Source organism: Apaloderma vittatum, unplaced genomic scaffold (genome assembly GCF_000703405.1).
Source record: "Apaloderma vittatum isolate BGI_N311 unplaced genomic scaffold, ASM70340v1 scaffold44660, whole genome shotgun sequence".
Lineage (NCBI taxonomy): Eukaryota > Metazoa > Chordata > Aves > Trogoniformes > Trogonidae > Apaloderma > Apaloderma vittatum.
The window spans coordinates 51,180-71,233 of NW_009693713.1; the positions used below are offsets into that span (position 1 = coordinate 51,180).

The following is a 20,054-nucleotide window of genomic DNA, read 5'->3' on the forward strand; positions in this document are numbered from 1 at the left end:
TAGTTTGGGGAGAGAGGCAAGTTATCCTTGAACAGACTGAGGAGGAACGAATGAGAAAAATAAAAAGCAGCCATACACTGGGAAACAAGATGTGGAATGGAAAGGGCCAGAGCTGGTCCTGCCACATACACTGCATGAAATCACCGTGTCAGTAAGGGAATCTGTAATCAATACCAAACCATAGCAGGTAACAGAAGAACAGTTAAAGATTGTAACCTTTAGACAAACAAATCACATCCTCCGTATATTACTGTCTCACATATATATATATAAATAAGCCTCTGCAAAGTTACAAGATTTTTCAAGAATATTTGCAGTTTTCCTCTTAATATTAAATCTTGAATTACTTGCATTCGCTGTTAAATAAGGATATTTTTGTTACATTCTGAAATACTACGCAAGTATTTCTTAAGGCTTTAAAGTATACTACATAATAAAACTAATAGGATTTAATTACACTGTAATAATGATGTCCTTAGGCTCCTCTGTAAGGGTTTCCACTGCAGTAAGCACAAACATTTTAAGCTTACACCAAAGGAAGCAATTTTAGCTTCCCTCTCCTGACAGCCCTGTGCCCAGCACCTGCACAAGCTCTTGGGCAGCTCCATGGAGCGTTGCTCCCCGTTCGTTTTATCTTTGGAGGCAGGGCAAATGAAGCAAGTTTACATGCAGATCTCTTCCCCAGTCCTCTTGCCTTGCAAACAGACAGACAGACAGACACACTTTTGCACTGCCACAAGCGAAGGGGCAGGAAATGCAGGGCAAGGGAGAGAGCGTGAGCTCACCTTTATGGGATAGGAGGCAAGAGCACTGCTAAACTCTGTTCCCATCTCGATTACTCATATTTGTTTCATATCGCATTATTTATTAATCATCTTTGTCTCTACATATATTTCTCTGCAAACTATTTAGTAAATCTTGTACTATGGTCCCTCAATTGACAAATAATCATCTACTCTTGCAATTAAAGAAGACAATTAAATAAACCCCAAACAAACCACCTGTAAATCTGTTCTGGGCATGTTGGAGAGTACAGCACAACATGCACCAAGGAAAGAAAGCTGTTTCAAGGTGGCACCAGTTAATTCATTAATTTTGCAAATCCAGAGAAAGGAAAAAAAAATACCAACCACAAAGAGTTGCAAAAATAACCATGATTGTTACCGAAGGAGGAAGTAGAGCAGGTGTTAAAGTAGAAGCTCCTGCTCTGGTTCTCTGTTGGGAATGAGACAAGAAAAAAAAAGTTTCTGTCTGTCCCGCTTCCTGTGTGTTCCTTTTGCAAAGCATCTTTATGTGGTTTCTGTGCTTTCAACTTGAGCATCATATATCCTCCACAGGAATTTCAAATCTGTTCTTCTGCTTGCTATCCAATACAACCCACATTACATTTGCAAAAATTTCTAATGTTCAGTACTGTTATATAGCAAAATATTAAACTTAGACATAAACTTACTGCTCCTGCCTTCATCCAGGACAATTAGAACTGGAAGAGAATCGTGTAACACTGACTTCGTATGAATAAGACATCTCATTTAAATTTCCTGAGAAAAACATGTTGGAACTGCATTAAAGGCAAAATTTGTTCCCATGGGAGATACTGGCTGCACTTCCCCTGTTTTGGTTGAACTGCATGATGTCAACCCTGTACAACTTGCAAGAGAAGGAAGAAATGTGTAAGAACAAACAAGCCACAAGGAATATGGACACAAATGCAGACAGCCAAAGTATGATCAGAAATGCAGTTGGGAAGTAGACACTTAGGGTGTACTGCAGTATCCCCCAAAATGGGAAAGGATTCAGCTGGGCACTGCCAGCAGAGGTAGTACAAGCCTTTCATCAAAGCTCCTTGCTTTTGCTGAGACCCAAGAGGTAAGTGAAGAGCACTAAAAAATATATTGTTTTTACAGTCAGTATCAGTGCTTGAACTGAAATAAGTTTTTCACCACAACCTATGGACAGAACATATGAATGAACCACCCCTCAGTACTCTCACCTTCCCCAGAAGAGATAGGAGAATTGAGAACAAACCACGCTTTAACGTAACCAAACCAATATCTCACAACACAACAGGACTATTAGAAGTATTTCCAGAGCCTCCATTATGCTGTGGGTGAGATTTACATTTTCCCAACAGCAAACATCAGTCTGTCCCTAAAAACAAAGCCAAGCAACCTACCTGAGTGCAAAGGATAACTATTAATTAAGTTAAAATTGGTTTTAGGCATATTTATTTTTAAAAGCAAACAAAACAAGAAGCCTGAAAAAAGTTCATAAACAATGGAGAAACATAGTGGTGTTTAAAATGCACCAAAAAATAAGGAACCTCGAATTGACAGCAGCTATCCAGGAAGGTCAATTTAAATAGATATGGTGAGCACAGAAAAGTGTATTTTAGAGCATGCAGCCCTGTGCCCAAGGCAAGATTCTCCACAAGTATATTGTTTCGTGAAAATTAAAAGGAAACTGATGCCTTCCAGCCTTGTAACTCCCAGTGAGAACAAGTAACATGCCCCTACCATGACACGTCTTCAAGGACAATGACAGGATGCTTCCTACTGAACAGGAAAGGAGCACGCTTGCAACAGACTCACATCAAAACTCCAAAATGCAGGTTTGCCAACCCAAAACACAGTCTCCTTCCAAAACGTTTATTTCAAAGAACACCAAGGTTGTCAAGTTACAACATTCTTAAACATGAATGAGCCAGGGAGCAAAGCACCCACTTTGTGTGGGAAAAAACTCTCCAGTTCCAAAATTCTGCTTTAAACACAAGAACGCCGGTTGTTTCTGACATCCTCTCACACTTCCGTTCCGTTCCCAAACACGGTGTATTTACTCTTTCTGCCAGGCCATGTCCCCTTCAGTTTAATCCACATTGTTCTGGCATCCAGTTTTCAGATGATTCAATCCTAAAGTGACCCCGTGATCCTGACCACTGCCATCCCTGCTGGTTCTTCTCCTTTCGCTGGGAACTCCTGGGCTATCAGAAGCCTACTGCCAATCAGGCAATAGTGAAGTATCTGGGAGCAAGAAGCAGCTCATAAACAAGACTGCTCAACCTCAGGATAAAGAGCTAATCACCTTCCTTGGTGGGAGTCACTGAAAACAATGGCAGATGTTCATCATTTTGATGAAGGACTCAACTCTGGAAACTGAAAAGCAAAAAAATCAGAAAGTTCTCCAGATCTTTAAATCCCATCCAGACATCATATGACTCACAGTGAAATTTATGAGACTTAGCACACTGGGAAAAAATCATACATCCCCCAATTCTCTTGGGAAGCTCACTCAGTTGTACAAAAATACAAAATAGTCCATATTCACCACATGGCACTCTATCACAAATGCTCAACCGCACATAGGTATGGTCAGGGTCTCCTAGGACTGGAGCTGCAAGACTGCAAACTTTGTGAGCTGCCGCTAATTTTACGCCAGCATTACAGCCAGATCTCCCGTGACTACACATGGCAATGCTCAAAAAGCATCTGGCCTGAATACAAGCACTTTCTTGCAAGCCGTTGAGGTGAGCGTGGGGCTTCTAATACCTTCTGTCGACACGCTGGTGAAATTAAACATGTCCGTTTTTCTTCTCCCTGCAGACACTGACAGTAAATAGGAGATTACCTTGAAAACTAAGAGATGGTATCATGTAAAACATTTAAATTAGGTGAAATCACATAAGTAGTGCATGAATTTTAGACGATCTTATCTAGATTTTACTCATGAGATAAAAATGCCCACTCCCAACAAAAACTTCTAGCACTTGTAATGGCTGAACAAACATGTCCAACTATGAAATGACCCGTAAATGCTTTCTCAAGGACTAATTCTTCCAGCACACCTACTTAATGTTTGTTTTCAGAATGATCTAACTTCAGTTGCTGTTGAAGTATTAATTCCTCTGGAGCAGTTAACTGTTAAACCCATAATAACCACATAATTAAGAAAACAGCAAGTGCTATTTTATGAACTCAATCTCTTCTGTGCATTCCAGAGTGCAAATGAGATTAAAACAAACTGCAACAAATAAAGTCTTCTGGTGTCATATCTGATCCACACTACCTAACAAAACACTATTTACTCTGTCAGTTCGCTTATCACCCTTTGCTCAGATCATCCAGGAGCACTCGCAGCAGACTGACTGCAGAGAGCAATATGCCACTGGTTCGTGACAACCAGCACCAAACTGTGCTATGCCCCAATAAAAAAAATGCAGAAGCAATCAATTAAGGGAACTTCTCTATTACTCAAAATTGGACTGCGATCCCTGTGAAGATCTGCAATCAGGTCATTCCTCTGGAGCCTCCAGGGCTGCTATTTTCTTTGGTGTTAAACAGAAATTTTTACCTGCCAGTGATCTTCCCCTGAAACACTACATAGCTTCAGAACAGATGGGTTACAGTTCTCCCTATCATCTAAAGGCATCGGCAACTGCTTATCACAACAAGTTCTGGCACCCACTCCCAGTCCCACCATCTCTGATGTACTGTTGCTATTTAATATTTTCAGAATTGCATCCGATAACATATGTTGATACTAACATCTTCCCAAACGAAAAAACTTCATCCAGCTGAACATTTCTGTTAAACCATCAGGCCTGAGGAATTTATGCAGTTACACCTGAAATTATCAACCACAGCTTTGACTCTTCGATGCGGGGGGAAAAATAGCAACAGAGTAAGATTTTTACATCTTCCACAAAGAAGTTTAGAAGGGACAGTGAAAAAGAGAGAAGACAAAAATCAGTATTCAGGAAAAAAAAAAAAGCTGCAGAAGAAAACTGAAAATACAAAAAGGGAAAGTCTCTGTGCTTGGATACCCTAGGCAAAGGAGACATTTCATAAGAATTTTACACTGGAGCTCTATACGCTCTCTCATCTGAGAAATCACATCTTCCAAGCTGATGAGATGCCACAGCCGTACTTGCCTGCAAAGAATCACACTATCACTACAGGGTTTATATTAGAAACTGGTACACTTGCACTGAATTGTTCACTCAATTTAGGGCTCAACAAGAGAAATGAAAAATTCAGGTTTTTAAAGAAGCACTGTCTGTTACAGTGCTGACCTTTTCCAATGGCTAGCTTTGCAACCTGGTAGGTGCTTCTCATCTTCAATTCTGTTTACTTAATTCTTTAGAGCTGTTAATCATAAAAGGCCAAATTGGTTGGTGCAGGTGGGAGTCAGTTAGAATATTAACTGCCCGAGAAGTAAAAACCTGTGAAAGGGAAACAGCCAGCACCATTTAATCTTTTAATAAAACGGAAAGAAAAAACTGCAAAATGCTTACCTGCTACTGTCTTTTGTTAAAAATATTTTTAAATGGATTTTCAAGATTCCATTAGCTCCCCCAACACCCCAGCTTCCTCCACAAAATCTCAGCATGCTGTAGATCAGAACAACATGCAGCAGAGAAGCAGGTAGAACTAACAGGCAAAGAAAGAAACTTCAGGAACACCAGGGCTGCCTGGAAACAAGCTTCTTTTCTTGCCTTTGAAATGGCACAACATCAATAGACTAATAACAAAACACCAGGAACACAAGCCTGGAAATTCTCTGTAAGTATTACACAACTGCCCTTGAAAAAGAAATGAAGAAAGTAGTGCTATGTCTGGATCCCATACTCAACATAAAGTAAAGCCTACAATATACTTGTTTAAAGATATGTGCAAATGGGATATTATTACAGCATATAAGCAGCATATCAAAGCTGTCCAGCCACTGCAGCTGGTCCCAGATTTGTACATATATTCTTACAAGGAATAGGTGGGTATGGTATTTGTGTAACATCTAAATCCAGCTTGTAACCGATTTCATTCTACTTGTATATAGTGTCAGATTTCAATGTAAAAATGGGTATGAAGCATATTCTTTTTTCAGACTTTTTGGATAGAGAACTGTTGATCCAGAACTTGCATGCCGGATGCACTGGAAATCATCAGCAGGTTGCTGGTAGCGGAGGGGCTGCAGCCCTGCAGAACAGGGAGAAACTGCCCAGGCAGGGACTGAGAGAAGACTCAGAAGGGGCTGTGGCTGGTGGCGCGGAGCAGCAGCAGCAAAGGTACTGCCACAGGCTAACCTCCACCTCCTGCAGCCCCTCATCTCACGGAAGGGAGTGTGTGAGCAGTGCACCCACTACATGTGGGCCTGTGCCGCAGGGAATGGGCTAATAGGAGGGATGCAAGGGCCCCAGAGCCCTCCCCCTGGGTGAGAGAGCAGTGGGGGAGAACTGGGAGGGATCCCACTTCAAGCCCTGAGGCCAGGACCCCCCTCCACATGTGGGACCCAAAGGAAGCTGCAGAGGGGCTGTGCCAAGTGCGAGACCCCGGGTCAGGGTGTGTCCCCCCACCAGCCAACACCAGAGCTGCCCCATCAGGGACCCCAACACCTGCTCTGGGGACAGAGGACACCCTGGTGCATCAGACACCGAGCCCTTTGGGCCCACGCCAGTTGCTGTAACCGTGCTGTGATTAAGTAATAGAGGAGGAACCAAACAGCACTTGGCTGTCCACTTGGCAGGGATGGAGGTTGTTATGAGGTTAAATCCTACGATCTGGTCTGCAGGGACAAAGGGTGGAGAGTGTCATGAATGTGGGGTTTGAACATTTGCAGCTTCCTTACTTTGGGTGTTTTGTAGGAGCTTGGAGTGGAGTTTCACTGAGTTTTATTGCTGCCCAGTCCAGCCCCATAGGCTGGAAGGAAGGGGACTTTATTATGCCCATACTTTCAAACATGGACAGTTGGGTGGTCTGGTTTTGGTTGGTTATTTTTTGTCTAATACTAGAATCACTAATTAAAAGTTTGCTAATTGAAAACTAAATTGATTTCAACTCCCCAAGAGAAAACGTTTTCTCACCCACAACAGCTAGGTAAAATGTCCAGATGAATTCCCAGCTATTTCAGTTTCAGTAGAACAGAGCACAGGTCAATATATTTAAATCCGACATCTAAAGTTACATTCCTAACCCATATTTAGCAGTATGAATGAAACCCTGTTACAGGAGAGCATTCCTATTTTGGGAAGTCTTTATGCACACTTTTCATTTCATGTGAAAAGGAAAGCATTTAAATGATTTCCTGCATCAGGGGCCCACGTAGGCTGATTTTCAAAGGCACTGGATGTATCCTTTTGAAGTAGATTTGCATGAAATCAATGTTATCTATAAAATGAAATAATGCTGCCCTCACTTTACAAGATGTTACAACGACAGTTTGTTGTTGTTTGCAAACAAATCTTTTAATTAAGGCAAACACATTTCATGGCTTAGCAAAAGAAAAAAGCTAGCCATAAACCACTGATTAATCAGCAGTTGACATCAAGCACCAAACTCTTCTTTGTCTACCATTTAATTAAGCATGTGAGGTTATCATGTATACACATGTGTCTGATTATTAGTATTTTTATTCTGCTATGCTAGGTTGACTGTATATTAAACTGTCATTCAGAAGAGTATTGCCAAGTTTTTATTTAATATGCATTCAACACCTATCTAACTCAAAAGCTTTGGCATAATTCCCTTGCAGGTTACAACTTGTCAAACCTTCTGCCTTTCATTAAAACCTTTCAGCCTGCTTTCAGCAGCTGCGAAAACATTAACGTAATTACAGGTTAGAACTCGGGATCCTCACTCACAAGAACATTACTCTGGTATTGTGAGACAGAAGTCTTGCTCAAAAGCAAGTTATTGTTGCTGTACATCAGATCTGTAAAGAAAAACAGTAAATGCCTGTGAGACCCTAAAGAAGCTGTAAATCCAACCAAGTGAGACTGAATATATTCTGAAACAATATGTCTATCCCTAGAGTGAAAACAGAAGGTAATATAAAGCTAACTTTTCTTTCATTCCCCGGTAACAATTCTCCTCCCACATTGTAGTGACAGGAGCCAAGAACTGAGAGAATGGAATTCATGAAAAAGCAATGCATAAAACATTTTGAAATCAGCATATTATTAACAGCTATGAATTTATACTTATTCAAAAGCCCTCACATTAATCTCCTATGCAAATAATACACTTCCCAGACTTGTAAACCCAAAAAGTCTTAAAAACCTGGAAACAGTTGGGGTTTTGCTCTTAAGAAAAATGGAGAGCTGTGTTTAGTCCTGGCAAACTCTCTTCCTCCCCTTCCTAAAACCAGCATTCAGTTCGCATACCAGGTATAAAGCAAAATTACAGCTCAGAGTGGAAAATTAGGACCTGACCTTGCAAAACCAAACAGCTTCCCCTCATAACATGGCTCAAAGACACACAATAAACCCCAGCCCTTAAGCAATGCCTTCTATAGAAAGGCAGGCAGAAATGCACTGATGTTGCTCAATTAGCCATGAGAAAAAATGCTAGGAAAAATGGAAAATAATCTAGAATAAACAGATTAGATCTAGAGATATTAGTCATAATATTTTCTTCCCTTCCTGTATTCTCTCCACCTTACTGCTCGCCTCCCCATGAAGTATTTGTACTAAAAGCAGATTTCCCATCTTCTTTCTTTCCAAGTAGAAATCTAAGGAAAAAAAGAAAAAAAAAGAAAAAAAAAAAGAAAGGGATTTATCATCTCTGCACATTCATTATAAGTTTCCAGGCACAATAAACCCTGTGGGCATGGAAAAATATAACAGTGCTTCTTCGTCAGGCTTGAGGTTGCTGGAGGATAATTAGTAAAACATGTCTTTCAAAAAACAGAGGAAAAGCATGAAAGTTTCAGAAAGAAAAAATCCCACCAAATGATGCAAAAAGACTCTACTCAGGAGGAGGAGGAGGACTCCGGAAACAGGGCATAGACTTTTCACGAGCAGACAGAGCTACTTATTTTTGCTGAAAAATCTATCGTAAGCAGCTTTTCTCTCAAATCAATTAGGTACATGCATTACTATTTGATGCAGTGAGCAGCTGTTCCTTCAAAGAATCCCAGTGATGCATCTTTTGTTTCTGGGAGATGATACACATAGCACATGTAGAAGAAAAACTCCGTACCCTGCAACTTTTAACGCTTTTCCAAATAACCACCTCAGCTTCCGACTTCTTTGTGGTACATTGTAAAGAACCAGAGCTCCTAATCACATCAGGAGCACACACAAAATACATGAATAAGGATGTGGAGCTGGCCTGGAAGGATATGACATGTAGCTCTCAAAGCAGAGCTGTGTTGTTGAAAAACCTCCCCCAGTTCACCTTGTTCAAAATCTGTGACAGTTTCTACAGATAATCTTCCATCTTCATGAAGCACAAAGAAGATCAACAAGTTCCAAGTAAACTCAGCTGCACAAATGTTATTTATATTGCGTTTCAAATCACTGATGTTAGTCATGAATTCCTGAAGGAATTACTTACGGCCAAGCTTTGCAATGCCCTCCTCGGGCCCTCTGTCCACTCTGGTTGCTAACCCCAGAGAGAGCTAGCAAACAGCACCTAGCATCTGATTTTGAGGAACCAGAGAGCAGTACTACCATATAGCCTGTGTAGTGTCCCAGGAATTTCCTGCATCCAAAGGCTGGAATGGTACTAGAACACACTACAAATTGCTGATGGAAATTTAGTGCTTTGCCTAAGAAACCTTCCATGAACACCCACAGGTTAAAGACACTCATGACCTGACAGCAGCAGCAAAATGACAAAATTCCTGGAAAGAGCCAACTGTTTTTTCATTCTTCTTTTTAGCAAATACTCAACAGACCAAAAGTGCTTTGATTAAGCCCTTGAAATGGGATGAGGCTTTCCAATTACTCTAGGAAGTAGAGAAATATAGTAAGTACTATGAATTGTCAACTAGAACTGCCTTCACCAGCAGACCAAGGATCTTTCTTGTCTTGAGGACGGCATCTACGTAATGCACAAGGGATGAACAACGGTCTAAATATCTTATAGCAGCTACTTGCCACTAAACAACAAAGGTATTGAAATAGATGGATAAAGACAATCTTACTTAAGAGACAAAGCAGTGAGATACAGCTCAGGAGAGCTTATGTCAGCACTCACTGGGCAAAACTCTTTTCAGGTTAATGAAAATGAACAGGTTCAAAATGCTAAAAATATCTCCAGGTTTTATCCTACAGTGAAGAATTGGAGCCGGAATCAGCTTCTCCCTTCAGATGGGAAACAGACTGTTCTCAGGTAAACAAGATAACTGCAGGTGCCTCCCCCCTTGCACATTGGATTGACATCTCTCCCTCCCCCCCTCAAAAAAAAGGAAGTATAAAAAGCACTGCAGTCATGACAATGGCCAGCCATCAGCATCATTACACCCTCAAGTTAAATGCAATTGGTAGACTGATACAGGCAAAAACAAAACATTTTTTCTCATTCATGTACAGTCAGAACACAGGTATTGCGAAAATTATCACAGAGGAAGAGTCTTTTTAGGTCAGTAAAAATCTTCACTATGAAAAATAAGTCACAGGTGAGGAAATGAGTATTCTCTCACATACATGATCACATTATTTCTGGAAAGCACTGAGTCAATTTCCTAGGAGAGAAAAGCATTTCAAAGAATATAAATCCATTTAGCCACGCCCCCCCCCCCCAGATGTTAACTTTGTTTACTTCTTTTATCCCGGCAGTTTAAGAAGCCTTAAAGTGGTAAAGCTCAGGAAACAGCAATCTCAGCAACTGCACTGGTAAATAACTGATTTACCTTCGTCACCTAGAAGAAAAAGTACAGTCTTTTAGCCAGAAAGATGAATCTTAGGAAAGCGGGAGAGATGAAAAAAAAAACCCACTCCAAGCTGAAGATAACGATAAATTCAAATAAGAGACAGGCTGTCCTCAGTGCAATGTTAATTCAAGCATTGCCTCAGCCTGTGCACACAGAAAAGAGTCTTCTGCTTCAGTGAGGCAGTACTTTAACTCTGAGCTTGCCAGCCCTGCAGCACGGCTCAAACACCTGTGATTCTGGCACTGGCAATGCAGCAAGGCCTTAGCTAGTGCACATCGCTAACTTCATCACCGCGCTGCTTGACAGCTGTTCAGCAGTAAGCACAGAAAAAGGGGAGGGAAGAAAACTACCCCACAAATAAAGGGTTGCACTGAGGCAGGCTGCAGATGATCTACCCAGCCTCCCGCCTCTTAGCACTGGCCAAGATAACAGCCTTACAACAGGGCAGGCGTGGAGGGAGCAGGGCTTCTTCAGAATGCTCCCTCAGCTGCCAGCAACAGCAGCTTGGGGATTTCCTCAGCCAAAAGTAGTGTCTTTGTAAGTAGTAATCCTCTGTGGATTTTTTTTCCTCGGTGCAACAAAACAAATTGACTAAGCCTTAAGTGGAAAGATAACTTAATTAATTCAAAAGCCACAAAAAGAAATAAAGGTAAAAGACTGGCAGGCAGAGTTAGAAACTTGAGTGTCCCTGGCAAGAAGAAAAGAGAAAACCCTTGCACAGAACTTTGGTCCAAGTTTTACATTATCTGCTACTCTTCAAGAATCCAGAATTTCTCATGGGTTTTTCTTTTTGAGTTCATGCAATCACAAGATAAGAATCCTAAAGGCATAGCTATTACTCAGATGTTCAAACACATTAGCTAAGAGAAGAATGCAGATTCTCCTACGCTGGGAAGTCAAAAATGCTGTTTTTTCATTAAAATATTTCAGAAGTGGCATAATTCTTTCGAAAACTCGAATGTTTAAGGTGACCCTAACTTAGTTGGCAGGTCACTATGCTTTAGTTAGACTGAGTATTTACCACTCTGACAATATGTAAAAGAAAATGGAAAATAGTTTTTACTTTGCACTTTTTCTCCTCTCTGATTCCCAGGCCTACAGAGCTTAACAAAAGGCAGCAATGATTTGATACAGCCATGCCATACCGAAGCTTCCCTAACTGAAACTACAAACATGTAACATAGAACAGCCCTTTTCCACTTTACAACTAAGCTTGCTTAATTTCTTCTGAACAATATGCTTTTCAAGAAGCAGGCCAAGAAAAATATATTTTAAAATATTTATTTTTCCTCCAACACCAGTTCACTCAATGCTTTCTATGCACTCCTTCCCTAACAGCAGAGAGTGTAAGACATCAGGAAACACGCTACCAGTCCTGACCTCAAGTGCTAGAAATGTATCTCTCATGAATTTTACCATCTACTTCTCCTACCTACTACTGATTTTCAAAATTAATTTGTACTACAGGATCCCTGTCAATTCAAGACAGTATTAGTTAATGACATTAATTTCCCTCTGCTTTTTCAAAAAGACAACAGCAACAACAAAACCACCACCGCTAGCTTCATTCACAGTAGTAGAGTAACTTCAGTAAGTAAATTACCATTTTTAAAATTATAATTCAAAACACCAAACTTTTTCAATATACAGCCCTCAAATACTGGATGGACTGATACCTGCATCAGATGGTCATTTTTACTCTTTGTCATATGATAGTGGATTTCAAGACCTTATCACTGACTAGCTCCAGAAGGAAATCAAACATATTTTCACAGGAGTCAAATACATCATTTACAGCACTGCTATCACTATTTGATTTACAGGACCATCCACATACTGAATAATTAGAAGTACTGACGTAATGCAAACTGATAGAGTGCAGTACAAAACCCAGCTCTCCACAGTCTAGTACACTAATTGTTCGTTAAATTCTGTAATGAGAAGTTCTGACTTTCTGTCCAGCCCCTGATAAACCTAGTTCCCACAGGCAGTCCTGCTGATTTCAGTAGGACTATCTATCGAGTGAGGTTACTCACACAAGAAGGAATCTGCAGGTCTAGACCCTTCCCATCTTGATTTATAAGCATGAAGCACAGAGTCTAGCAGGAATTTAACACTTACGCTTCCACAGTTGTTCTTACAGTCTGTTCCTCACCATCTTCATCTGAGCTGCTACATGTCGCATCAGAGTCCAGATCCTTCTCCACGCGAGACAGCAGCCCTCCAGTAGAAAGTGCAAACCCCCGGATTTCACCTGGTGCAACGCTAACTCCATTCTGTACATCCGTACTCGAACTACTCTCCAAAACAGTTGTGTTGTTCTCTGGCCAACCTTCAGTGCACCTGACGGAGCTACTGCTCAAAAATCTGGTTGGCTCATGGAAAACCTTCATTCTTTGTAGCTGATGTTTCACAAAGCATTTCAGCTGCTGATCACAGTGTTTGATAACATGCTTTGCCAGGAGCATTTGTAAACGTCTCTGAGTTCTTTTGGCACGACTAATTTCCATTTGTTGCTTAGTGACACACTGGAGTAAGCGAGTGTACACCTCCTCCGGGGTGCAGCTCAAAATCCCTTCTGAAGGCCCGTGAAGAATTTGGTGTAATAAATCCCCTTTTATCGTTTCAGTGCAGACTTCCAAAGCCCTACCCAAAAAGCCATTCTTCTTGTACCATTTGCCATTTAAAAGCTGCATTTCCTCTGCATTACTGGATTCAGTTAGATTAGAATCCAAAAGTCTCTGCATTTCTGCCAAATCTGGAGATGTGGTCTCTGAAAACATTTGCCCTTTGACCTGTCCCTCAGGTTCTGAGTGACTAATCCGACCAAAGGATGTGTCAGCACCATTATGTAACGAATTTCTCATCTTTGAGAGGTCGGGTTCTCCCGCTTTTGTTTGCTTACCGGTTTTGTTGCTGAACGCAGAATTTGTACTCATTAACAAGACAGACTGATAGCGCTTGGAGGACGGTGGAGAACCAAATCGCTGCACACTGAAGATATCATTCCTGAGGTTGGGCTCAACAGTGGGGAACCCCAGGACTGAGCAAGTAATCTGTGAGATGGAGTCCTCTTTTATCTTCTCTTCCACTGCTCTGGAATTTTCCATGCACAAAGCTGTATCAGACTCCATAGCTCTAGAGGACAAAGAAGGTGACAAGTGGATACCATGACCTTTTGTTGCTGCCTCTCTGAGGGCTGGTGTCATTATAGCTATGGTAGGTAGTTTACAGCAAACCTGAAAATAACATGGGCCATGTAAATTTTCTTATTTTTATGACACAATACACATACAACGACTCTGACAGATACTTCATTCTTTCAACATTTCAACTTTACTCAAAGATTCCATAAAAAAGGACATTATCTAAAACGCATGGATAGACTACACTCCCTCCCAAGTCAAACAAGAACACTTGTTCTGCTTTTTCTTTATTTCATTCAGAGGCTGTTCCATGTGCAATGAAAGCCTTTACCTCTCACGGGGAGTATGTGTTCATACTTCATTGCATTTCTGATCCTATCAGTCTAAGAAATAAGATTCACAAAGTTCAAGACTGTCATCTAACCTTGCCCAAACTGGAAAACATGACCATAAGCCATGCGACAAGAAGGACGCATTTTAAATTATGTGTGCAAGTATATGCACATGTATATGCACACACAGAGAAACACACACCTACACATTTCCATCCCGGAACTCTAGCTGAATTTTATTTTAATCTGAAGAGAAGTTACTTTTTGAGTTCCATTTTGGTTTTGCTCAAGTGTTTTTTCTTTTACTTAAATGAGTCAACATCAACACTATCAGAAATGGGAGCTATTGCAGTTACCTATTATTACAAGTTCAGCAAAGCAGAACACCTACCACATGATGAAAAACTCGGAAATAAACTCAGAGGAACTACTGGGAGAAATATTTTTCATGTAAATCTATGTAAAACAAGCATTTCATTAATTAATTTATCATACATTCTCACAAATACACTTTAAAAGATGATCAAAGCTAATGCTTTAAAATAGAGAACTAGAAGTTCTAAATGTTTCCTAAAGAAAATCTCTCCTGTGCCTTTGTATTCAGTTCTCTGTTCACCAGACACTGCCTGCACAATAATCGTCGATAACAATCTGAGTAAAGACTAACAATTGTCCTTTACAAACCCTTTTGCCTGTGGCTTGCCAAAGCTGAAATGAAGGTTTCCCAAACTTTGGGACCAAAAGACGGGTGTCAACCTTTACCACTTCTTACCAGCAGCTATGCTGTTATGTTATACTGTATCTGTTCCACAGCCTAGAGAGTATGAATCACTGCTTCACACTTTCAGCTTTGTTTAGGAGACAGTTAAATAAACCCAGTGAAAGACTTAGTTGAATGTGCCCTGCAGAAGCCCAAAAGATAAGCTACTGTCAGTTCTTTGCTAAGAAGCTAGAGACAAAACCAGAAACAATGAAGAGAGTAGTAAGAAAAGCGAGTGTAGCACACTAATTTCACAGTAAATTCTCTGCTTAACTGGTGTACTAGTTGAGCAGCATTTCCATTGCCCTCCTTTTAATGTCTTCGGTTTCTTTGATCTCCACAGCAACTGCCTAGCTCAGCAATTTTCAACACACGGATCCCATAAGGGGTCAACAATTCTGAGACTGCCACATATGGATCTTAAGAACAGCAAACTCCCTGTCTGAAGCCTTAGCTTGTTAATAACTACAGGTTTTACGCTGAAGGTGCAAACATTAAAGGGAGATGTGGAACCCTAGGGAGCTGAGAAGTACCGGACTGGATGCTTTCTCCTTAACCCTCAAAACACAAAAAAACATAAAGCGCCACATGCTCCAATACTGCCTTAACACTCTTTGTGCGCTTTATCCACCTTTCACTGCTCCACATATATTTCAACAATGAGGTTTTAGTCTCTGTATGTCACCTACCCAGCATCACAGGGACCAGGTCTGGTGCCTAAAGCTAATCCTAACCGATACTATCAAAATCCCCACGATTTTAACCTTTAGCAATGAGCCAGTAACTCCAGCCTACAGAGAACTCAGCACGAAGCCCTCCCCAGTGGACAGCGATGCAGCAAGAGACCTACTCTTAGGATCGGACAGGGTTCTCAGGTTCTGCCCCTGGGAACTCCAAGAAGCTCTCTCAGGAGAGAGAGCTGTGGGCCTGGTACCAACATACACTGAGCAAAGAGCTGAAATGTTCCAACTTCACCATCTACCTTCCTTAGCTCAAGTGGTTTAACAGTCATAGATACTACTCCAGAAAGCCGGGACACATCTACAGACAGTAGAGCTGCTGCTCAAGCAGACCAGAAACTAGATGTGTATCTCATACCTATATGAAGATGGAGACTACTCCAAAACAATGCAGCATCAAATTTTCAGAGTGCTGTGTTTTAACTTGATCAAATCACCTCAAATATTACATACCTTTCTGGTATAGTTTCAAATCTGAATTGCAGCGAACACCATTAGCAAATCATTTCAAGGGGTTTTTTTGAGTTTGAGGGAATTTTTTCTCCCATCTTTTTGGGAAAAGAGGAGAAGAAACTGAAAGTATCCTTAAACTGAACCACAAACACTAAACTGAAGTGCACCAACAAACCGCTAATCAGGAGTTCCTGAGAGAAGACACTTAAATTACAACATAGCTAAAAAAATTAAATAAAATCCCTTGGAAGAGAGAAATTGCTCAATTAGCCCCTTACCCAGCAACCTGCAAACTTCACACTATGTTTCTGCCCTGAAGACAGTTATTCTATGTGAGACACTTCAGGTGTGTTCCTTTCATTTCAGTGACATCAAACAGACTTTATAAAAGCTGGCACAGTCCCAGTCTCCAGTCCTTGGCATTTCTCCAACAAGCTTACACACACAAACACACTAAGTCATTGGTATATAAGCAAAACAATGTATCAGCTGTAAAAAAATTTAAAACAAATTTCAGTACAAGTACTTGGCTCAACGAGAACTGTACCATTTTCATTTTGATTTCACTTTGGCAGAAAGCAGCAAAAATAATTTCACTCCACCCTTACTGGAAGTGAGTTTTCAGAGACAAAACTATTATCTTCTGGGGGTAAAAAAACCAAAAGGGCAGAGGGAGGGAAGACATGGTATTCAGGAAGAGTCTATATTTTCATTCTGGGAAAAGCTTTTTTGTCGTAGGTAAACCATTTCAAGGATTTTTTCCATTGTGTACTAATTGAGGTTTCAAAACTAGAACAGCTGAAATGCTACGAAACTGGCAAACAGTTTGTTTTTCATCAGTTGAATACGCACCCTACTTGAAAGGCTAAAAAATACTGTAAAAAGAAAAGCTGACGTAAAGTAAGTACCAGGGAAGGAAAGAAACAAGTACCAGACACACACAGTACAGCAACTGATGTTTAAAGTGACTCTATGCTTATCCTCCCCTAATGCCTTAATTGCTCAGGAGGATATAGCTGGGAATTGCAGTTTCTCACAGCTTCGATGCTCCCCAGACACACATCCTGCTCCCTTCTCTCACCACAGCTGCGGGGCCTTAATTCCCCACTGACCCCTGCTCCTTTCCCCACTGCTACCTCTGCTTATTGCTTAGTCCTTACTCAACATTTCCATGTTATACCCTTCTCTACCAGATGTACTCCAACAGAATTTGTCTAAATCCTGAAGGTAGTGCCTTCATGTACCCTGTTACAATAAACAGAAAACCCAGGCACAAACCTGCCCGCACGCAGGGTGGCATTCCCTTTCCAGCTTTTGTTTATAGTCCTTTCACTTTTCGACTCTTCCCCCCCCTTGCATAACACTATCACTTCTGTTACACAACACTGCAGACAATGTTTTGGGGGATTTTTGCTTGGGGGGAGGGCTGCTTTGTCTTTTAGTGGGTTTCTTATTTGTGATCTTTTTGTTTTCAATGACAATAAAACTCCATCTGCATGGGGGTTTGTAAGGTTCCTCTGGACCAGCTTTCTCTTCTCGTAAATTGAGTCTCATCTTTTGTCACCCCAAAAAACCTGAAATATTCTTGTTAATAACGAGGCTCCTAGAGACTAGGAGAAGTCTTTTTTTACATCTACTACTGTTGGGTTTGCTTTCAGATTCTGAGACCTACAAATAACATTTCAAATTAAACTGTTTCCAGTTTATTCACAGATTAACAGCATTTCAGATAAGCAAACTTCCAATGTTCAGTCCCTGTCTAGAAGGCACTTCCAAAGCAAAGCAAAGTCGCTGGCAGCAGCCAGCATCTCATGAAACACCCAAAACTAAGAATGTCCAAAAATACTGTATTTCAAACTGAGAAGAGCAGCTTTAAGGATTCTTATAGAAAACCTGCAGAAGAGATAGATGGCAGCTACACAAGCAAGCTCAACCTGCCTACAACACAACCAAAAAAACCTGTTTTCCTAAGGCTTGGTGTTGTTTGTCCCATAATGCCCAGCTCCTCTTGGACAGCCTTCCTGATAATCGCTGGACAAAAATAAAGCGGTGCTCTGGCAGACAGGCATCAACGCAGAAGTGCCTTCGCTGTGCTGCTGGGATCCAGAGCCACTGCTGAGCTGAGCGTGCCGGAGCTGACTTGGGTCAACTTCTCCTACCTGCTGGGAGGCACCCGCCTGGGTAGGCTTTCCCAACCTCTCCCACTTTACACAAAACTTACAGGGTCGTAATAATTTCTAAGAAAGGAGAGAATCGCTCCACAGCATAACCTGCATTTTCTCACGGAATAGTTTGCAGCAATGACCGCAAAAGAGATATTGGTCCCACTGGGTATGTCCTGGTTAGAAGTATGAAAGAAAAAGGAAAGAAGTCTGTAACACACCTGGGACTAGCGTTGCAGAAAAACAAAAATCATCTCAGCAGGCAGCTTTTGTTTTCAGTTCAAAAGCAGCCCAGTTACTCATGACGAGTATTTAAGTATTTTAGTATTTTGTTCTATTAATAGATTGGAAAAAAAACCATAACACCAAACAGGATTATGTGGGGAGTCTCAGCTTTCAGCAGCACTCACTATGCAGGCAGTACTATACAGTCAAAACGGCAAACTCCAGTGTATTGCACTCCCCAGAAAATATAAGCAGAAATTCCTCCTCTTTGAAAAAAAGAGAAAACACAACAGAACACACACATCAGAAAAGAATCTCTCTTTGAACAGTAGGAGAACTCAATTTAAGATAGACCACCCAAACAGTTTTAACGATAAAAAGCATTAAAAAGGACATACTTCAAGTGGAACTCACTAATACTCATTTATGATAGAATCCATGACTCATTAAAATTTCTGAACAGTGTTGTTTTTTCTTCTTGTTCATAACTGCTTCTTAATAGAGAATCATATATTATTTCCAAGTTTATTACCATGCCATCAACTAATTCCTCTTCAGTCTATAGCATGTAGCATTTGAAGTCGTTTTTAACATATGCTAAAATTAAACACTTTTTGTAGTATGTGACAGGTGCCTCTGTAAGCAGGCTGTACATATGTCTCTAATATTTATATATTTGTAATACTTCCAGAACCACTGAAGTCTATATCAACATTTCAGTTACCCTTTCGAATTCCAGTCTTTGAAGAGAGGGCCATAAAACCTGGTCTTAAACAAGCCCTGTTCAGCTCTCAGGCACTAGTTAAGATGACTGGAATTTAAACTCCCCAAAACATTTACAGGATTTCACAACGTGGACCAATAAAGCAGGAGAGTCCTAAGGCACACAGATCAACTTCCTGAGTTGATGCACCTACTAGCCTTATAACCACGCTTTGCCCAGTTTGATTTTTAATATTTCCTCTTTATTAAATTAAGCAGAAGAAGAAAAGGAAATGTTTACCCTATGATGAAAACCAGACTTTAGCCATTTGGTCACTGGATTATCCTTTTTTTTTGTTTTTTAAATCGCTTACTTTGCTTCTCATTGCCGAGGAGTATCAAGTACCTCAGTCACTGGCACATTTTATTTTGGGAAATGCCTCAGCATTTTGCAACCAGGGAGCTGATGCCCAAAGGGGATTAAAAGACTTGCTCAAGACCATGCAGGAAATCTCAAGGAAGGCTGAGGGACGCACCTGGATCTGCGCTGCGCTCCAGATCTGCTATCTACGTTATCTAAAGCATTTGCTTGTGTGAGTGAGTGGTGTGGGCTCTGGGAAGCCAGTTTGGTCAGGGTCACTGGAAGGCGAAGGAATCTGTGACAATCTGTTCGGCCTCATTATCAGAGGGAAGTTTTAACCCAGGAATTAGAAATTTAAAAAAAAAAAAAGGAAAAAAATGAAAAAATCACACATGAAAACGCAGGCTAGAGCTTTCCACTCATCTACTGACCCAAAAATTAACACCAACGTCAGCCCCCGGCGGTACCACACGGGGTACCCACTCCGCGCTCAGCGACACCCACACGCCCGCAGGTCGCCCGG

At 41.0% G+C, this 20,054-nt stretch overlaps 1 protein-coding gene across 1 annotated transcript in view; it reads right to left on the reverse strand.

Annotated features, from left to right (window-relative positions):
* KANSL1L (KAT8 regulatory NSL complex subunit 1-like) overlaps positions 1 to 13,885 on the reverse strand; it is a 57,797-nt gene extending 43,912 nt beyond the window's left edge. Inside the window, exon 1 of the mRNA XM_009864370.1 lies at positions 12,772 to 13,885. Coding sequence (XP_009862672.1) covers positions 12,772 to 13,859 — 1,088 coding nt within the window. The 5' untranslated portion in view covers positions 13,860 to 13,885. The remainder of the gene's footprint in view (positions 1 to 12,771) is intronic.
* Between the last annotated feature and the right edge of the window lie 6,169 nt (positions 13,886 to 20,054).